Here is a 19,774-nt window from a genome sequence, read left to right as displayed (position 1 = left end):
TATTTTCCATCAAGATTCAAGCATAGAAACTCAATAATATACATAATTCTTTGTTAAGGGAAAATTGTAAATGATCCAGCCATGTGTGTGAATAACCCAGTTCTTGCCTTTTATCTTGGAAGACAAACCAGATTTGCCTTTACAAATATGATAATGTAACCTGCTATTCCTCTGTCATTTTCCCTTTTCTAAACACCTCTTCTGCCTCTCTGTGGCTTGAGGATCCTGTCTCAGAAAAAACAGGCACTATTTCTATTGCAAACAATTGAATGGCACTCTATAGAGAAGGCAATTTATGTCAGAACAGCAGTAACTTGAACCTCTCTCTTCTGCAGATTAGAGTCTCTTATCAATTACAGCTGAGATTTCACGGCTGCATTCTCAAGCGACCCAGGGTCTGTTCTTGATATGGAATCCCAAATTTCCTAGCACTCTTGAAAATCAGCCCATTTCAGAACATGAATATTCTGAATATCTTAATATTCCCCAGAATCAAATTCAAAATAAATACTTTTTCAAATGTGTACAATACCCACTATAATTATGTATTAAAATACTATTAAGTGTCAAAGTCCTCAAGAAGCAAATATTTCTGAATTCATATTATTACAGTAGCACCTCAATTCTCTGAAGTATAGTCAAGACCCAGAAAATAAGGAAAAACAAACTTCAAAAAGTCGAAATAGTTAGAGATGGGTAACACAGGTATGACACATTAATGCCATGCACTTTACTCATAGAAGGGCATTTCAAGGCCATTTACTCTTATTTTTAAACACAATCCTAATATGTATGGTTATCCAAGCTGTGGCAGGCCATTAGAAAGAGCAGACTAGAATTCAGAGCAATAAGAAAACAAGCTAAAGGCAAGCCTCCTGAGGCTGCGAGGAGTACAGCTGACAGCACCGTGGTACTAGAAGTGACTGAAAATCTTTTTTTTTTTTAAAAAGTAGATACGGGAGTGGGGAAACAGCTATGTGGGGTCCAGACTCACGGTTACCCAGCATAAGAGACTCTAAGTCCTCTAATCATGAAAACTAGCTTCAATTTGAGAAATTTTAGAACCTAAATTCTAAACTTACTCCCATCAAGCATACATTGGCTCAATGATGCCACACAAGGAAAACGTCATCATTATTTTCTTAAAGTATTGGAAAAAATTTGTGTTCCCACTCTTGTATCTGAGCAGTAGAGTTCGATTAAGATCCCTACACCAATGCCTCCAAAATAATCCATCATTAGTAGTAAACCTTTCAGCAAATCACTGTATCTGTATTCATTTGACATTTGTGAAAAGTTGTTACCTGTAGAAAAAGAGTAACTCACCACAGATTTTTTTTTTTCCCTTTTGCAATATATATTTATTTAGCTCATGAGTCCGGGGGTTGATTGACTGAGGCATGACTTTGCTAGGTGGTTCTGCTGTACTCAGCTAGGTTCTCACATCGACTGGCTATGAGTAGGGTGGGCTGGGCTTGATTGGAGGTAAATCCCCTCCAGCTTCCGGCCTGTGCAGACTGGCCCAGCACATTTGCTCATGGTGATTTGCCATAGCTTTTCATTCCCCACGCTTTGTTCTAAATTATTTCATTTGAAAAGATAAACACATCACTAACTCAATGATCATATTTTTCATTGAGTCATTTGCAATGACTCAGAAAATACAACCATTTAATTTATTTCAATTGGGTCTAAAAGACAAGACCATAATCAGTTGAAAGGAATTCTTAGTTTACTTCATGGAAGCAAATGACTTACATGACTGGATGCTGAATGTATTTGAATATCTGTTTGACTAAACAGATTCGGTCAGCTGAATATCTGGCATTGTTCAGATACAATATTAAAATTACTTTACATACATACGTGTGTATATGCAAGATAAACAGATAATAATCTCCTTAAAAGATGAAAATGGTCCCCTAGATTTAAAGAATGTTTATAAATTTGTACTATTATTGCCAATGCAGTTGATAATCTTATGTATTACTAGAAAATATTTTGGAAAGCCACTTAGGCTTTCCAAAAATGATTCACTTCTCAGATATTTTGCAATCTTCTTAAACTATATTTCTAATATTAAACTTTCAGTGTCAAGTCAAAATGTATTCTTATGATTAAATGAAATATGTTTTGCACGCACAAGTATGACACAATTATCAATTCTATTTTTCAGAACTCCTAAATTGATGTCCTATCAAAGTGTTCAAAAGGCTATCAAATTACCATATTGAAGTTTCAAGAGAAAAAAATCACCTGGTTCTTTAACCATATAAGTCTCAGCACAATAGAAAATACACACAAAGAATCTCAATTAAAATCAGTTCTGGTACTCCACAGCTATAACACTTGAAATTTTTCCCCAAGAGACATTTAATTTCACTTTAATTTTTCTAAATTAGTATGTATTCTATTTCTAATCTTCAAACCAATCACTATATTTCATTTACCTCTTAATGATATTTGGCAATATACTAGGCTTCATTTTTGAAGAAATTTTGGACCACAGAGAGGTAAAACTATGGCAGGAGAGGAACACTGGTGTGGGCTGTTACTGATGGGGGCCACATGGTTGGGAGGGAGTTCTACAGGGTATGTATGTAGGGTACATAAAAATGTTCAGATATATGTTGGGTATTTTCATAGTAGTTAGTTACAAACAACAACTGAGGGAGTACTGAGTTCCTAACCAGGGGAGCTCTAGCACATTCCCCAATGAAACAGCAACAATCCCCCAAGTGCAATGACATAGACAAATGAAGAAGGATGGTCCAAAGATGAGCCCTTGATACTGATGACTATTCTTATGAGCCTGTGTGCCTGAAATATGAACTAGGCCTAGAGCTGCAGGGTGCCTAAGAGTTACCTCCTGAGAGCCTCCATGTTGCACAAATGTGGCCACTCTCGAAGCCAAACTCAGCATGTAAATGCATTATCTTCCCCCCAGTGTGAGACATGACTCCAGGGGATAAGCCTCCCTGGCACCAAGGGATTACTACCAACCACGAACTGGTGATGTAACTGGAAAAAGTCCTTGAATAAAAGGATCAAATCAGACTAGCAGAATGTCTCAGCCTATGCATAGGATCATGTGTTTAAAAACTGATTTTTGGCCTTGAATAAAAGGGGTAAATGGCAAAGACAAATGAGTTTATATGGCTAAGAGTCTTCAAAAAAAGAGTCAGGAGGTCATCAGAGGGGTCGTGCTTATGCACACCTCAGCAGGACCCCAGAGACAGCCAAAGTAGATACAACCCCAGGTACTGGTTCTCCTGAGGACAACAGAGACCCACAGTTCTATGGTCATGGCAGATGGCTCTGGAGTTCAGTGCCATGTCAGTGGGCCCTACTTTGGAATCTGTTTTCCTCAGTGTGATGGAGTTGGACTCACATGTGACCTTTCTACACATGCCTCTTCTGTCCTTTTACTGAACCTGTGGTTGGAGCTAGGGTTGGTGTATACGGAGGAGACTAGAATCTCTGGACTGTCCATGTGCCAGCTAGGCCCTGAGCCTCAACAGAGTTCTGGTTCATTGGACTTACCCAGGTCAGTTAACAGGGAGGTGAAGATGGTCAACCACTACACCAGGGAACCAAGAGTGCCTACAACTGCAAGCAGGAGAATTATATCCATGTTCCATGTGGAATCTTATGGACTTACTGATATTCTACTATGGAACTACTGTGATTAGTAATGGAAGAAATTGTAGCACTAATGTGGAGAAAGTGGCCATGGTAGTTGCTGAAGGCAGGGAGAGGGAAGGAAGAAGAGATGTGATGTGGGGGCATTTTTAGGACTTGGAGTTGTCCTAAATGATATTGCAGGGACAGATACAGGACATTATATATCCTGCCACAACCCACTGAATGGACTGGGGGAGAGTGTAAACTACAATGTAAACTATTACCCATGTGGTACAGCAGTGCTACAAAATAAATTCACATAATGCAATGAATGTGCCACAATGATGAAAGAGGTTGTTGATGTGAGAGGAGTGGGGTGATGGGGTGTGGGGATATATGGGAACTTCTTATATTTTTTGAATATAACATTTTTTATGAGCTATGTATCTTCAAAAAAATACAATTTTAAAAAAAAGATTTAATTTCTATTGTCCAAATTCACCCATAAATGGCATTCTGGCTTTTTCTAAGCAAAATAAAGATTTATAAGAGTGATTATTCACACTATAACACACTACTATTTAATTTACAGACAGCCTTGCTTCAGAGAAATCTTACTGAGTTCCTCTTCACAGATTATCCCTGCCCCCTCAAGACAAGTCCATTTTGTGTTCTCAGCACTTATTGTTTACTCATTAATAACAAGCACTAAGGAGCAACTGTTAACTCAGGGTAAAGCCTTTAAAGTGGGAGGCCTGAAACGCCATATTCTTCTTGTGGGGAACACTCATTTGTATTGCAGACATTGCATGATCTACATGCACAGTGCCATTTGCAGCCACTGGAAATGGGTTAGAAACCCATGTGTTCCTTGTTCCCTCTGGATGCAAAAGCTTTAAAAAGTAAAGCAGTCTTGAACTACTCCTACAGTGGAGCTTTCCCAAACTTACCGAATAATCCCATCCAAAGTTCCAATGTTTAACCACACCCCAAAGTAGTATTAGACAGCCTTCATCTAGGGTTGAGAAGGGAATGGTTTACACTTCCAGCTGGCATCAGTCCTTCTCAGGCTTCACACTGGGTGCCAAAGAAGGGAAGGAGTTAGTGCTCTTCTTCCCAGGAAGCTTGGGTGCTTACAAGCTTCACTCACACCAATCCATCTTGCTGGAGAATCGCTCACTCAGGGCAGTGGTTTCCAAGCCGGTCTGCTTGTGAGAATCGTTACAATCCTCTTTAAGAAGAGGATCTCTTTTTAAAAATTGTCCAGACCAATTGAATTTGTATCTCTGAAGGTGAGGGTATATTTCAAAGCTACAAGAGTGATTTTAATATGCAGCCACACTGAAAGCCTCTGCTTCTCAATCTGTAGCATTTTGTCCCCCAGGTAACATTTGCCAATGTCTGAAGACAATCTGGATTGTCCCAACTGGGATTCTGCCAGTTTGGTAGAGGTCAGGGATGCTCATACACATCCTACGACACACAGGAGAGCCCTCCACAATTATCCACTCCAAACATCAATAGTGCCACTGGTAAGAAACCCTGGTCTAGTGGAAGAGTTGATTGGGAAAACAGTCTGCTCTTTCATCTCACAAAAGAAGAAAAAAAGCAAGAACTTTCAAGAGGAAGATTTAAAATCCTGACAAATACAGTTCTGAGTGGAAATTGTCTAACACAAGTGAATAATCTTCCCAGTGCACACTCACTGGCTACAGTGATGTTGAAGGAGGGCATGAGGCTGCTGTTCACTAGAACAGTAAGAAGCAAAGTGAGTCAAACCCACCAGGATAATTTAGCAATCTGCAATCCCTTTTTTTTTAAGAAAAGATAAACAAAATAAAGAACACTTTTTCTCCTTCTGTTTATTCCTTATCATGTGCTAGGAACCAGTGATATGTGCCTCTAGAATAAAAATCAAACTGTTTGTATTACCTTTTCATCTGGACTCATAGTGTCCAGTGTAAGGGCCTCTGATCATCAGAATCATCTTTGCCTGGAAGATCCACAACAAACAGAGCTACTGCAGGAAGAACCTGAATGATCCATGGCATCTACAATTTGACTCAAAATTAAAAACACCCAGGCTGAAATAGTTACATTAATCGCAAAAGTCTGTCAGCTGGTATCTTGATTTCATGTGGAAGGGGAAAAGTTCATACGAGAAGAGTTCAACACAGCTGTGGATTTCCAAGAAACCAGGTGAGTGAAACCCCCATTCTCAATAGTTGAGGCTGTCCGTTTGTTTCTGTTGATAGGTACAAGTGGCTATTCAATTACGTTATTTGCAAATCTGGAGTGCAGCCAACAACTTGAAGGAATGGACAAAATGCTTTATTATCTAGATGTGATAAGTGTTGGATCCACTTTCTATGTGCAAATGGAACTCTCTACACATTGGAGAGAAATAGTTGAATTAATAACTTCTAGAGAAGTAAAAACATTCATGGATATTTTGTTCAGTTTAGAGGTTTTTTCCTATTTGCTTTGCTTTTGCTTTTTAATCAACTAATTAGGTTTTTTAAGAGAATAAAATTAACCAAAATTCATCTTTGTGTTCTAGTTGGAGATTAATCCAACTGTTTTAATCAAAGGACATTCTTGAACATGAAGTTCATCAGCTACTTTGTTCACCAAATTTATAGCTGGAAGCACAATAGATTTAAAGATGCCCAAGGCTCAGTCAACTGACATAGCAATCTTTTCACTAGTGTTCCCTTAGTGTGCATATGTATGTTACTGTCCTCTGGGTAGGACACAGATTCCTCACTTATACATTTCATTTGTTTCATTCTACCCTGCCACAATGCAGCTATACTTCCCACTTGCTTTCACCTGTTTTTTTTTAATGCAGAAAAGAGGCAAGTGATCATCCAAAGCACTTGTATCTCATACCAATCCCAAAGAGTTGACTCTGGAAATACCTGCAATTTAGGATTTACCTCCAATACTTGTTCCTATCTGTTTCTAAGCAAGCCAGTGACTCAAACAAATTGTGTGGCAATATGAAAAAACATATCCTACTATCATATCAAAAAAATAATTTGTAGCAACAGGATAAATATAAGTTACCAATGCCCATATTTATAGGCTGGTGATCCACAAACATCTCATTGTGCCACTTCATATTCTAATTATTACTGAAATAAAAATGCAATGCAAATGTATTACAAATATACTCTGATGAGGATATCAACTGTTAGCAGCATATTTGTTACTTAAGAATGGGAAAAACTTGAAGAATTAAACTATAATGACATTATTCTCTAATGTCATGAAACTATAGTGGCATTCTTTAATAACACAACTATTTTAAATCAAATCTTGAGCTAATTAAATTTATTAAATTTTAAAGAATATTTACCTGACTCACTAAGTTTATTTGAATCCAGGCAATAAGCCATGACCCTTACCTGGAGAGGTACTTTACACACAGCACTGTTTAAAAGTTGCACCTAATTTTTTTTCTTGGAAGTTAAATCATACATTGATTAAACTAGATTAAACTTCTTTATTTAGAAGAACCTTTTGTAAAGAGAACTGTTTTGTTAGTGAACCACTAACCCCGAAGAATTTTCTTTTTGGTTCAAGATACAAAGTTTTCTTAAAGCTGGACACGACCATATTTACTTCTCAAGCTCATTAGAAAGTAATCGAGAAATGGAAAAATCATTAGCTCTACTTTCCTGCTAACCTAATACCCCCAAAGACAAGTTTCATGGTAACATATAATCAAAATATCTCTTCAAATCATTTTCACCGCTTGTGGAGAACTGAGGCGCCAAGGCTCTCTAAAGCGATCAAGTGGCATCTCTGTGGCTCCTGGAAAGAGGGAGTTGAAGGTTCCATCCACCTGGTAAAGGCACCAGCCCAGAGGCCTCAACACAATGGGCGAATCGGCTTCTCTTGGCCTCCAACCGCCAACACAAACAACAGAGAGAGCAGCATCTTCCTATCTTTCCCACCCTTTCTAGGTCCACTTGAGCTTAAAATAACATTGAATTCATTCGATGAATTCTCAGCACTAGGAGAGAAGGATTAGGATGAAATAGAATCCAACAGGTAAATTCCCAAGTACAATATTGAAAATTTACCCCTCATGTCACTGCTAAAATTGGCAGCCTCCTCTACCACAGCTCAGAGCTGACCGCTCATCAACTTTGAAGCAGCTTTCAAATGAAGTGAAAAACTGCAGATATTCTGAATGAAAAAAGCCCCACAGTTTATAAAACCAATCATTTTAGCTTTAACTCAACCATAGGTAACATAAAAGGATTGTGGATTTTTTTTTTAGAGACCATTTCTTCCCCTCTCCCACTTCAAAGTAGTTTCGGAACCAAGATGCAGAAAATTGAGCCTCTTCCGGAAGGAGATGCAATGAGCCCAGGTTTAGAGCTGCCTCAGCAAAGGCAGTGGATATTGTGTTTTGGAAACCAAAAGGGCGTCAAACCCATCTGTATGTTTTCAGCGAGTTACATTTAAACAACAGAGCATTTTGTCTCTTGTGATGTAAAAGAGCATACTATTCAGAATATGTTTAAGGGAGTTTGGTGGGAGCTAGGAAGGGAATCCAATCGATACATTTCAGATGCAAAGAAAAATCATTTTCACAGTCACAGATTCATGCTATGGCCCCCAACATAATGGAAAAAATCCTCACAGTCAAGTAAGGCATATTTAGGGGCATTCAGGCATGAAGCCTGTTTAAGGCACCACATTTCCTTGTTTATTGTTGTTTTTGTTTTTCATGACAAATATGCATTTTTTCCTGTACATAAGCTAATAATTGGATTCAAAAAACTTCTGGTCACCGTTCAGCAAGTGAGCTCTTCCAGGAAACTGCATACAACTGGAAAATGCTCCCGTTCTAGATAGAAGGGCCTTCAAATGGTTCTATTTTTATCTAGAATACCCCTCTGTCACACCATGATTACTCACGGCCTGTGGACTTACTGTTCCTCTCCCTCCCCCAACCTTTACCCCCAGCCTTCTTCAAGCTGACCTGACTGGTAACTGCATACAGTAAAAACAATTGGAGGATAAGAAACACACAACATGAGTTGGGGGCAAATGCCAACACTTTCTAACACGGCTGGAAAGCTTTTTGTCATTTGTCATTTCTACTCTCTACTGAGCAGCCCCAGGCATAGCACTCCCCAGCACGTACTGACCCACCGTTCATGCCACTGTAGACATTCCGGTGATGGGGTGATGCGTCCTCGGGGGCCTGCCTTCGGAGGGTGCCCTCCCTGCTGCCTCCTCCCCCGCCGCCTCCGCCTGCTCCGCCGCCTCCTCCCCCGTGTTTGTGATCAGGACTTCCCCCGAAATGCTGTTTGAGGTGTTCGGGGCTGGTGCCCCTGGCTCTGGGGAGATGTTCCAGGCTCCCGCCAAGGGCGTGTTTCTGAAGATGCTCCGGGCTCCCGCCGCTGTGCCTGGCGTGCTCAGGGCTGCCCCCGGGCCTGTGCTTCTGGAAATGTTCGGGGCTCCCGCTCAGCATGTGCTTGGGCAGCGTTTCGGGGCTGCCCCCTGTGTGTGGGTGCCTTTGCTGTTCAGGGCTGCCCTTGCACAGGGGTTTGTGGTGCTCGGGGCTGGGTCCTTTGAGAGCTTTGGGGTGATCCGGTGGCCCAGAGACCCTGGGTTTCTGCAGGTGCTCCGGGCTGGCGCTCCTGTGCTTGGGGTGCTCGGGGCTGCCCTCGGCCCGCGGCTTCTGCAGGTGCTCGGGGCTGCCGCTGCTCGCGTGGTGTTTGTGGTGGTCAGGGCTGTCAGTGCTGCCTGTGCTGGAGGTGCTGCTGCCATCACCCACGTCCCGCACGTAGGGCGCTGTGGAGGCGGCGAGCTGGCACAGGCTGGCCTGGCTGTCAATGGAGCAGCGGCTGCCCGCACAGCCCGCGCCCTTCTCCTCATCCAGCAGCACGCAGAGCTCCTTGAGCTCCATGTTCTCTTTCACCACCTCCTCCTGCTTCACCTCCAGCTCCTTCAGCTTCTGCAGGTATAAGGCCACTTCCTTGTGCATCACCCCAGCCGTGTAGCGGCCCAGTCTCTGCCACTCCCGTGACACCCTCTTGCCTTTCTGCCGGTCATCATCCAGGAAACAGCAGAGGTCCCTCAGTTCCTGGTTGTCCTCCTGGAGTTTCTGGTTGATATCCTGCCAAGAGACAAAGAGCCATTAAAGTCGTGCACGTGTGGAACGTCATCAGTCTAGGGGCTCCTGAGAGCAGGAGAGCCTGGGATTGAATTCTCTGTGCTGTTCGGGAAGGAAGGAATTGAGGGAGGTGAGAGGAAGCTGAAAGTTTGAAGCTATCCATAAAAATAAAAATAGTATATATTGGTTTTGTTCCCACAAAATGCTTTACTGGCATTCTCATTTAATTTTCACCCAAACCCTCAGGGGGTCAGAATTATTATGGTTCTTTTAGAAGAGGAAACTGGACCTCACAAAGTTTCACTCATCCAAGGTCATCCAATATTTGAGGAACAGCTGGTTAATTAACAGGAAGTCAGTCAGTAGATAAACAAGATTCCCCTGCCCCAATCTCAAGGAAGAAAGATGTCTGCTTGTGACCTGTGAGGTGCTTAAAAGCTCTGAGGCAAGAGCTTTACAAGACTTCAGTCTCATTAGGAAGCCTGTTAACAGAGCACAGCACCAGCACTGCTTAGCTTTTCTGCCCCATGACAGGATAAGCAGTACCAATTCCCCCACGAGGGAATGCACAATTGCCCTCTAGTGGCATTTCAGTCCTGCACATCCAACCCTTACCTGCCAGACACCTGGGCAGCTCCCTGGCATCTCACCCTGAGCACAAACACTGAGCACAAACACTGAGCCCACACCTCTCAGCACAGGCCACTTGCTGCCCTTGACAGGAACCTCGGGTTACCCTCTGGCATCTCCTTCTCCCTCATCCTCTACTTCCCAGCCAAACAGCTCCTCCAAAATTGATCTTATCTTGTCACGCCCACCCTTGGCTCCTCACTGCCCTTAGGATAAAGTGCAAAATCCTTAAAATCTTACAACACGCTGATCTAGCCTTACTTCTCCAGCATTAACTACTCACAGCCATTCATTCGTTCATCCACAAACATTTAGTAAGCATCTATCATGTGCTCAGTACTGGTCCAGGTGTTAGGGAGGCATCAGCGAACACAGCAAAGACCCTGACATCCCCCATTCTGGTGGGAAAATCTAACGGAAACAAGTATAGAACATAAAGTCAGGTAGTGGAAAGAAAAACAAAGCTGGTTAAAGGATCCTGTCTTTAAGAGAAGTTACCTGTGCACAGAAGGGGAACGTTTGAGCAAAGACCCGTGAGATGAGGGAGCAAACCCCACAAACATCTGAAGGAAGATGATCCCAGGCAGGGGCTAGTGCCCTCAAAGCACAGCTGGGCCAGTGGGCCTCAAACACATCGGGCAGCAGGACAGAGGAGGCGAGCGAGGACAGAGCGGGCGACAGGGCTGGCAGCACCAGGATACCAGCCATGAGGCTGTCCTACCGGTCCAGATGGCTTGGACTCACAGGAACAGTGAAAATGCCCCCTCCCCTCAGGCCCTACCCACACTGGCCACATTTCACTCCCCCCCCATCGCGTGCAGTATTCTCCCTCTCCCCACACAACCCTCATGCCTCTTTAGGAGGCAATGTCCCCAGATCACCACCCCAGCCTACAGAAGAACCCCTTCCAGGCGCCACCATCAGCCCCTGGACTTTTCCTCACTGCACTCATTACAACCTGTAATCGCTGATGTGCGAGTGTGGGTCAAGCCTACCATCACTAGAGAATCTATTCTATACTCTGCTATGTACCCAGAACACAGACCCCAGTGTAGATACTGGAACCCAAGACATTTCAAAACTGCACCCTGGAGTCCCCGTTGACTCTCCATTCACATATAGGGTAAAGGATCTAAATCAGAGGGTTCCCAGCTGTTTCTTGAAGCACTGTGGTTGGCAGGGGTGGTACAGGGGCAGCTGCAGGGGGTGGGCATAGAAGGGGATTCTACCTGAGGTTTGCCCTGCTTTGCAAAATCTGAAAGCCTCTGGTCTTGTGGCTCCATCACCCAAAACAGAACTAGAGGTACTCAGAGAGGGTGCTTAATTCTCTTAAACTCGGGTTAATGCCAATACTTGCTCTGATACTGCCAAGAAAATAAACTCTAAAACATCTGCCAACCATGCCCTTCCCCTAAGATGGGAGTGACTATCAAGGCCCACGGAGGACAAGGACCTGTGTGCTTAGTTTTCAACTCTAATTCTAGTTCCTGCCATTACCAACAACCCGGTTTCTTTGTTTCTCATGGCCATCTCTTCCTTTTGCTTCCCCTTGCCATCTTCTGGCCTCAAGCCTGGCCTTTTCCCACAGCCTCCCACCTGGCCTCCCTGCCTTGGTCTGCTCCAGTCCAAGTCTCCTGGCCCAGACCAGTCTTCCAAAGTGCTCCCTGCAGGTTCTCTCTCTCCTGCTTATCAACCTCCATCAGCTCTCCATCAAATAAACCACTTGGACAGGCATGAAAGGCTCTTGCCTGCCTTTCCATCTTTGGCTCCCTGTGTGTCAGCAAATTATGAACCCTGATGTTTTCTGTGCTTTCCAACTAGGAAATACCCACCTCTCCCCCATATGAATTTATCTAAGGGGGAGATTCCTCTGGGAAGGCCCAGCACTGGAACAGTGCCAGGCGTGGATAAATGAATGAAGTAACTTTCCCACCCAACTGCTTAAAGCCTATACTAAGACCAGCTCCAGCACTCATTGGGCATCATTTTTTATCTCTTTTTAATGTAAATAGTAAGCTTTCTAAGGGCAGAATCCATTCTTTACCTTTCTTCCCGTAGGTGACACACCTGGCACCATGCCTTGCACACAGTAAACCCTCAATATCTGTTATTCACTGACCAATTGTTAAAGCCCCAAACATACAGCCGAAATAGTCTACAGCTTCAGCTACTGGGAACAGGATGTCTTACCATTGTTTTCAGCAAGCCCCTGCTATGTTGGAGTCTACAGTAGTAAGAGAATAAATTATCCCTTGACACCAGTGCTTTAGGGGAAATTGGAAGCTGTGACTATTCTGAGAAAATAATACTAAACAAACTTAATCTTAAATGCTTCAAAAATTATTCAACCTTTAGCTTAATCCTAGCATTTGATAGAAAGTTCAAGACATGCTCTTCTTTATCTAAATGAATTTCTATGTGAAACTACTTCCCTCTGAGTAGCCTACAATTCTTCCTGATCTCTCCAGAACTGGAAAGTTCTGCCATCTCCAAGGAGCCACTGTCCTTTACAATGGAGTGCAATGTTTACTTCTTGCATTCAAGTCACAAACTACTAGGGGTAGCACGGGTGGATGTTGCCCATTAAGTTTTCTTCATTTTCTTGAGAATATTATTTACTTTCTAATTTGAGATATGACTATTGCCTTCTGGTGAACGGCTAAGGTGTTCTTTTGACATGGCCACAAGTCACCAATCGTCTAGAGTGGACTTTAAAAAGTTGAAGCCTTTTTCACAGCATACTGCTCAAATTTGGATAGCTGATTCTAAACTACTGAATCTATGGTGAAAACAGAATGGTTCTCGTCTGTTATTTTTCTGCGTGAGGTTGGGGATGGCAGAGAGCAAGGACACAGGCAATTCACTGCAGACAAGAAATCTATAGAGATTCAGGTCCCCAAACCCCAGGATTCCAGATCAAAGCTTCCTGAGTGTTGGGAGATGCTCAGCATCTCAAAGACATGGTCTTTGGAATCCAGTTCCTCACAGTATTGGACCCCTAATTGGAAGCAACCTTTCTTCTCCTTCCACGCCTTTCAGGACTATACATTCTAAACAGAGAATGTCAACAAGTCAAAAGAAAAGAAATTCAGCATTTTTTAAAAAACATTTTATATCTGTATGACCTTGGGAAAATTATTTAACCTCTCTGGAGTTTCTTCATCTACATATCATTTAATCCCAATAAAACCTCATGCAGCATTAAAATCCCCATTAAGCAGATGGGAAAACTGAGGCTCAGAGAGGTTAGCAGCTTGCCCAAGGTGCCCGAATTATCCAACTCCAACTTCATTCTCGCTCTACTGCACCACACTGCACTGCCTCCCAAATGCTTAAACACAAATAGGTTGGCCAGAGCTGGGATCCAGCTACTGGAAAAGAACCAATAAGCCCATCGCCCCAGGTCTATAGCAGCAGTACCACTTACTAGCCTTAAAAAAATATTTATATGCAATTTTAAAGGCAGCTCACAGAAAAGGGCTTAAAAAAGAAAAGACTTATGGCCTTAATTTATCCTAAATTTACAGTCCTCAACTGAGAGAGCCCCAAACCATCAGGGCCAAAAATAATAATAATCTTTCTTCCAGGTAAGCTGAAACAAATAAGCGTAACTATCATTTTTCAGACAATCACATTTATGGGGATCACTCTGGAGCCCGGCATGGAGAGAGAGGGGCTGGCCTCTCAGCGGTGCTCTCCCAGGGCACCCTCAGGGCTCGCCGTTGGCCTTAGAGTCCACCATCTGAGCGCTGCCCAAGGAAGACCGACAGAAGGAGCAGAAGCTGCATCCAACGGGAACCTGCCCCAATCACTTCTGAACTTGAGAAGAGGTGGACTGGAAAGTCCTTAACACCTGGTCATGAATCTGACCACAAGGAGACTTTCCAATTTGGGGTGCAACCACCCTTACCTGGCCTAATACACTCTGTCTAAACCACTCGCACTATACTACTCACACATACACACTGGGAAATAAATGGCTTCATTGAAAAGAGAAGCCTTCCAGGTCACATTATGGTCCAAACCCTGGAAGAAGACTGAAACGGAGGGTTACATGTTCACACCTTTCTTAAGCTTTGCCTGTGACACCCAGGCCCTGGATGCCTCCACATGTCCTCTCCTGATGACAAACCACCATCTTGTGTGGTGGCCATGCATCAGGGCCCTGTGTTGCCATAACTCATCCTCAAACACCCTAGGGGGCGGTGATCGTAAAATGAGGCGTGCCAAATGAAGATTCTAGATGTAAAGCCCCCGCGAGGGCCCACGATATTCCCCTACACTAGTCCCAAGGAACCTGCTACTTAATAAGCACTCGGTCAGTAATGAACTAAACCAAAGGGGAGGGCCAGCCCGGGGTTCTTCTGACAGCCGGATTCTCCTAACTGCACTCACCCTGGGGACTATACGATAGGCAATTCTGGCCTCCAGAGAGGATGGTCTCCCACCTGGCTGGGCCCAGCACCCAGGTGAGCATCCCGAGATCAGCCCCTCCCACTCCTCTTTGCCCCGGAATCCCAGCGCTGGAGCACTGAGCTTCAAGGCCTGAGAAGGGGGGTGGCAGGTGAGGGGGTGGGGGTGGCGGGGAGAGGGGGTGGGGGTGGGGGCGGGAAAGAGACAAGAACAGCCTGTGCCTGCGGGAATTTGTCCCGAGTTCCCTGCAGCGACTTCGTTTGTCTGGCTTCCTATAAACAAAAGCCGAACAATGAGAGGAAGGAATACCGGCAGTCACCGGCGCAAGCCGTGGAGAGGAAGTTCGCGGTGCACGACAGGGCGGTTCCCGGCCACTGGTCTGCTGCAACCGGGTGGGCACACGCTTTTACCCTCTGAGCTCTCCAAGGTGAAAAGAAAGTTGGTGGGTTATTTCCCTTTCTTACTTTCAGTTCTTTTCTTTTTCTAGCAGCAAAGAGGCAGAGCTGGCTCAGAAGGAAAGCATCACTGGTAGACACCTGGGTGCTCATGCAAAACCCTGAATCTCCTATAGTGAGCTCCTTTGCCCGACCCCACCCCCACGCTGGATGGAATTAAAATCAAACTGGGGGTGAACTGGGCGGTGGGGGGTAAGGCAACCCCAAGAGGAGCCATCCCATCTCGGGCAGAAACAAAGCGGAGGGGTAAGGAGAAAACGTGGAGGCAGAGCTTTCACGCTCCTCTGCACCAGGTGACCCACGCTGCCTCCAAGGGTGGCGCCCGCGGCTTCTCCTGGGCACCCCGCCAGGCCCCCTTCCCCCGCAGCGGCGCCCTTTCCATGCCCTCTGCCCGCCAGCGAGCTGGTGGCGCCAGAGCAGCGGCATCCCCGACCCCCTCCCCCGCCAAAGGCGAAGATGCCTAGGACTCGCTGCCGCTTCGCCTTACACTGCCTGGCTGGAAGCCGGCTTCCCAGAGCCCTGATTCCCGGGCTCCCTAAGATTGTAAAGGTTCCGCGTGCCCATCATCTCTCTCCCTGCCTTTCAGCATCCCGGGCGCCTGCTCCTCGGGCCAGTGGACCCGGAGTGAGAGTTCGGCGCCCCGTGAGGGGAAGAGAAAGGGGCCAAATGTCTCCAAAGTTTGGAAAAGTTTCCCAAGGGCTGCGGATGGTGGGCTGGGAGGGTCACCTGTTGCTCGAGGGGGGAAAGTTTGCCTGGCCCCACCTCCCCAGGGAGCGCCGCTGCCCGCCCCGCCGAGCTTCGAGCCTTGGCCCGCGCTCACCTTGAGCCCACGGATCTCGCCGAGGTGCAGCTGCAGGCGGCGGTTCACCTCGCGGATGAGGTTGCTGTGGTCCAGCATCGCGCTCACCTTCTCGGCCTCGGCGCGCCGCAGGCTGCGGATCAGCTCCTCCTTGCTCCACTGCAGCAGCTCCTCATCCGACACTTTGGACAGGTCCTCCACGGCGGCGGCGGTGGCGCCGGCAGGGCCCGCGGAACAACTTTCCGCCGCTGCCGCTGCGCCTCCGGCCGCCTTCGACATGATATCCGCGGGGTGGCAGGTGCGAGTGGGTGGCAAAGGCAAAGCGACTCCCGAAGGCGCGGGCGCAGGGGGGCCGCCTCCGCCCACACCCGTGTGCGCTCCGGCGAGTCAGCGGCACCGCCCGGGGGCCGCAGGGCTGGGGCGGCGGGGGTCGCGCTGGGCGCCCATCCTACCTCGCCATGCCCGCGCGCGCGCCCGCGCACAGCCAGGGCCGGGCAGCCACCAGCGCGCGGCTGCGGGGGTCGGTCCCAACTCCGCGCAAGTCCATGGTGAGGGGCGCTGGGAAGCGGGCGCCGCCAGGGAGCGCCGAGGGGGCCGCGCCCCGGTTCCCTGCCCTCTCCTCCGCCCGAATTCGAGACTGTCGCCACACACTCGGCCCGCACTTTCCTCTCCCCTTGCCAGCCGCAGCCCCCGGCCTCTGTCCTCCCCTAGCCCTGCAAGGGCGCGCCGGGCTGCACGGCGCCTACAGGGCTGCCCTGGCGACGCCGCTGCCGCTGCCCACGGCGTCCGCGCGGCTCGCCGGCTGCGCCCCTCCTGCTGCCTTTGCGGCGCCTGCCGACGCCGCTTCGAGGCCGCTCCGGGAAGCCTTCGACTTGGAGAACGGAGCCGGGGAGGGGGGTGCAAGCTGGACCGGCAGGAGGAGGAGCCTGGAGCCGCGGCCGCCAGAGGCCCTCCCAGGCGGCACGCGGCAGCCACTCGACCGCTTCCCAGGCCTGCGAGGGGCGCTCCCCGCTATGCCGCCGGGGAAGGCCGGGGGCGCGGCTCCTCGGGCGCCGGGGTGCCGGCGGGGCGGAAAGGGAGAAGTGTGAGGGGCTGTGGCCGGCTGTGGGAGGCTCGCGCACGCCACCGTGTGGCCGAAGCTTCCTCCTCCCCCGGCGCTCCAGGCTTGTCTCCAGGCAGAAGGGACTGCCGACCAAAATGCGAGGAGCTTGGTGTTTGGGGGAAAAATCACGAAGGAGGGGTATCTAAGAGGTAGCCAACTCTACGGCCCTTGGAGGATGGGAGAAGAGACTGGTGGCAAAAAAAAAAGGAGGGGGGAGGAGGCAGGTGAGTAGGTGGAGCGACGTTTAAGAAAATTCTAGGGGGAAACGGGGAAAAAGGCTAAAGGGCAAGACTTGAGGGACCCCTCAGCCCCACACCCAGGTCTTTGACCTTTTTAAAATTTCACACCTATATGAAGAAGCTTCAAGGGAAAGTACTGGATCTTTTTAAATGTATGTTTGAAAAACATTAAAGCCTTTAGGGGAAAATAAAATTCCTTCATCTGCTTCCTGAGCCCTGGATTTTAAGGTCAGCACAGTCACCTACCCTCCAGCAAAGCAGAGTCCCTTAGGCAAGCTGAAATGTCAGCCAAGGATATTTCCATTTTCCTCTGGGCTAAGGGTGGCCCGAAGTTGCAGGTCAGCTTTTTATGGTGGTTGTTCCTGGAAAGAAGGTTCTATCCTCCAGCTACGGGATACCACCTCCCATCCCCATTTTACTATCAAGTGAAGTCACTTAGAATGTTCTCTAAGCCGAAAAGGGTTTTTGTGGGTTTTTTTGCCTGAAGAGATGACTGCCTTGGGTGTGGGCAGGCCATTTAGGTGACTGCTCACCACTCGGGTTGACCAGGCCAGAAAACCGCAGGGCTTCACCCGACGGGGCTCCAGAAAACCAGGGTGCAGAGGGAATCATTCCCAGCTAGTAGGATGAGGCGGTAAATCAGAGTTCCTCCACCAACTGGGCAGTGTATGTCACCTGTTAAAAGATGATCGGTTGAGGACTTGCTGAGACCCGGCTTCTGGAGAGCCAGGCAAGTTGGTGCTGTGTTTCCCAGCTTGCATGCCCAAGGAAGGCTTTCCTCAACACAGCTCCTAAGACCGGCTCTGCCTCAGGAAGATGATGATGAGCGTGCTTTGCTGAGTTAGACTACAGAAATGCAACCTCATTGTTACTGATAATACATTCAGGCAGCCCATTGATTGGAAAAAGGAACCACCACCTCTCTTTATTCCTCAATCACAAGTTTGTTCTTCAAAAATCCTATTCTAAATGAAACAGCCTGCCCTTTGTAGGCTAATTCCTTCACATCAGTTAGCACTTAGAAGGCAAATAAAGAACTGGGACTTATAATTGGGAGGACAAGGAAGAAAGAATTCAAAGAAAAATTCTCCAAAAAAATTTATCTATGCTAGAAGCTGCTAGCTACTGGACTAGATCACCATAATGAGGTTTTAATGTTTGTAATTTTGATCATTGGTTCAGGATAATTATTGAATAAAGTTGTTTTATGTTGCTGAAGTTGTGTGGTGTCAGGAAATACATTTGGCTGCTAGAAATAAAAATTCAAAAACCAATGACTTACACATAGCTCTTCTACCCCTTCTATTTGAACCTATAGTTAGAACTAGAGTTGATAGGTTTACGTCCAAGAGATTTAAATCTTTGGCCTTTCCATGTACCCGTCGGGCCCTGAATCTCAACAGAGTTGCACCACCTACTCTCCAGTTCATTGGCCTCACCCAGGGCAACTAACAAGGGAAGTGACAATGACCATCCCAAGTATAGCAGTTTGGCATTGTTTTTGAATTCCAAAAATAGATACTGGATTATATTTGTAAACTGGTCTGTTCTCCTGGACATATATTGTATTGGATTCAGAGGTTCACTTTTACTTGATTAAATAATGATTAAAGCTTTGAGCCCTGTCGGTAGGATGTCCCTGCCCACGGGCAGTTTTCTCACAGAGAAAACTGCAGGCCAGAGGAGAGAGTCTGGAGTTTTAGTGCTGGCGCCCTGGAAGCAGATACATGAGGAAAGAGAGAAGGCTCCATTAGACATGGCAGAGGCCCTGGGAAGAGAGACAAGCCATTCACCTGATACTTTTACAGCCGGCCTTGTTGAGAGAGCAGAGCTGAGCCTGAAGAGAAAAAAGTCCTGGGAGAGAGATGAGACTTACCCCACCTCACAGCTGATATTGGAAGAAGCTGGGACCATGGAGCCTTAAAAGGAAGAGGAAGCCTGAACCCTTGCAGACATCAGCAGTCATCTTGCTCCAACTATGTGGCAACAGACTCTGGGTAAGAAAGTTCCTCTTATGGTATCTTGAGTTGGACTCTTTAGGACCTTGTGACTGTAAGGTTTCTACCCCAAATAAACACCCTTTATAAAAATCAACAGATTTTGGTACTTTGCATCAGCACCCCTTTGGCTAACTAAGTCTGTAACTGCAAGCAAGATAGTCCCATCCTTCTGCCCCATGGGAGCTAAGCCCCCTCTCAATTAGAGGTGGAGTGGGCATCACCATCCAGAATCCTCAGAATTGGGAAATGAACTATGGACTAGAGTGGACTTACAGGTATAACAATAAGTTATTCTAGCAATGGAAGAACTTTCATCATTGATATGGAGGTAGTGGCCACCAGAGGTTCTGAGGGAAGGGAAAGGGAAAAATAG

At 46.5% G+C, this 19,774-nt stretch overlaps 1 protein-coding gene across 5 annotated transcripts in view; it reads right to left on the bottom strand.

Annotated features, from left to right (window-relative positions):
- CCDC85A (coiled-coil domain containing 85A) overlaps window positions 1–17,156 on the bottom strand; it is a 213,798-nt gene extending 196,642 nt beyond the window's left edge. For 2 of the 5 annotated variants that reach the window (XM_004458181.5, XM_023588669.3), the window contains exons 1-2: window positions 16,082–16,941; window positions 8,797–9,766 (exon numbers count right to left, since the gene is read on the bottom strand). In XM_004458181.5, coding sequence (XP_004458238.1) covers window positions 8,797–9,766; window positions 16,082–16,339 — 1,228 coding nt within the window. In that variant the 5' untranslated portion in view covers window positions 16,340–16,941. Of the gene's footprint in view, window positions 1–8,796; window positions 9,767–16,081 lie in introns of all 5 variants that reach the window. The other 3 variants (XM_004458183.4, XM_023588668.2, XM_004458184.4) reach the window with 3 other exon arrangements.
- Window positions 17,157–19,774: the final 2,618 nt, after the last annotated feature.

This window comes from Dasypus novemcinctus, chromosome 17 (genome assembly GCF_030445035.2).
Source record: "Dasypus novemcinctus isolate mDasNov1 chromosome 17, mDasNov1.1.hap2, whole genome shotgun sequence".
Lineage (NCBI taxonomy): Eukaryota > Metazoa > Chordata > Mammalia > Cingulata > Dasypodidae > Dasypus > Dasypus novemcinctus.
Note: the sequence above shows the minus strand (reverse complement) of the source record. Positions and strands in the feature narration are given on the sequence as shown.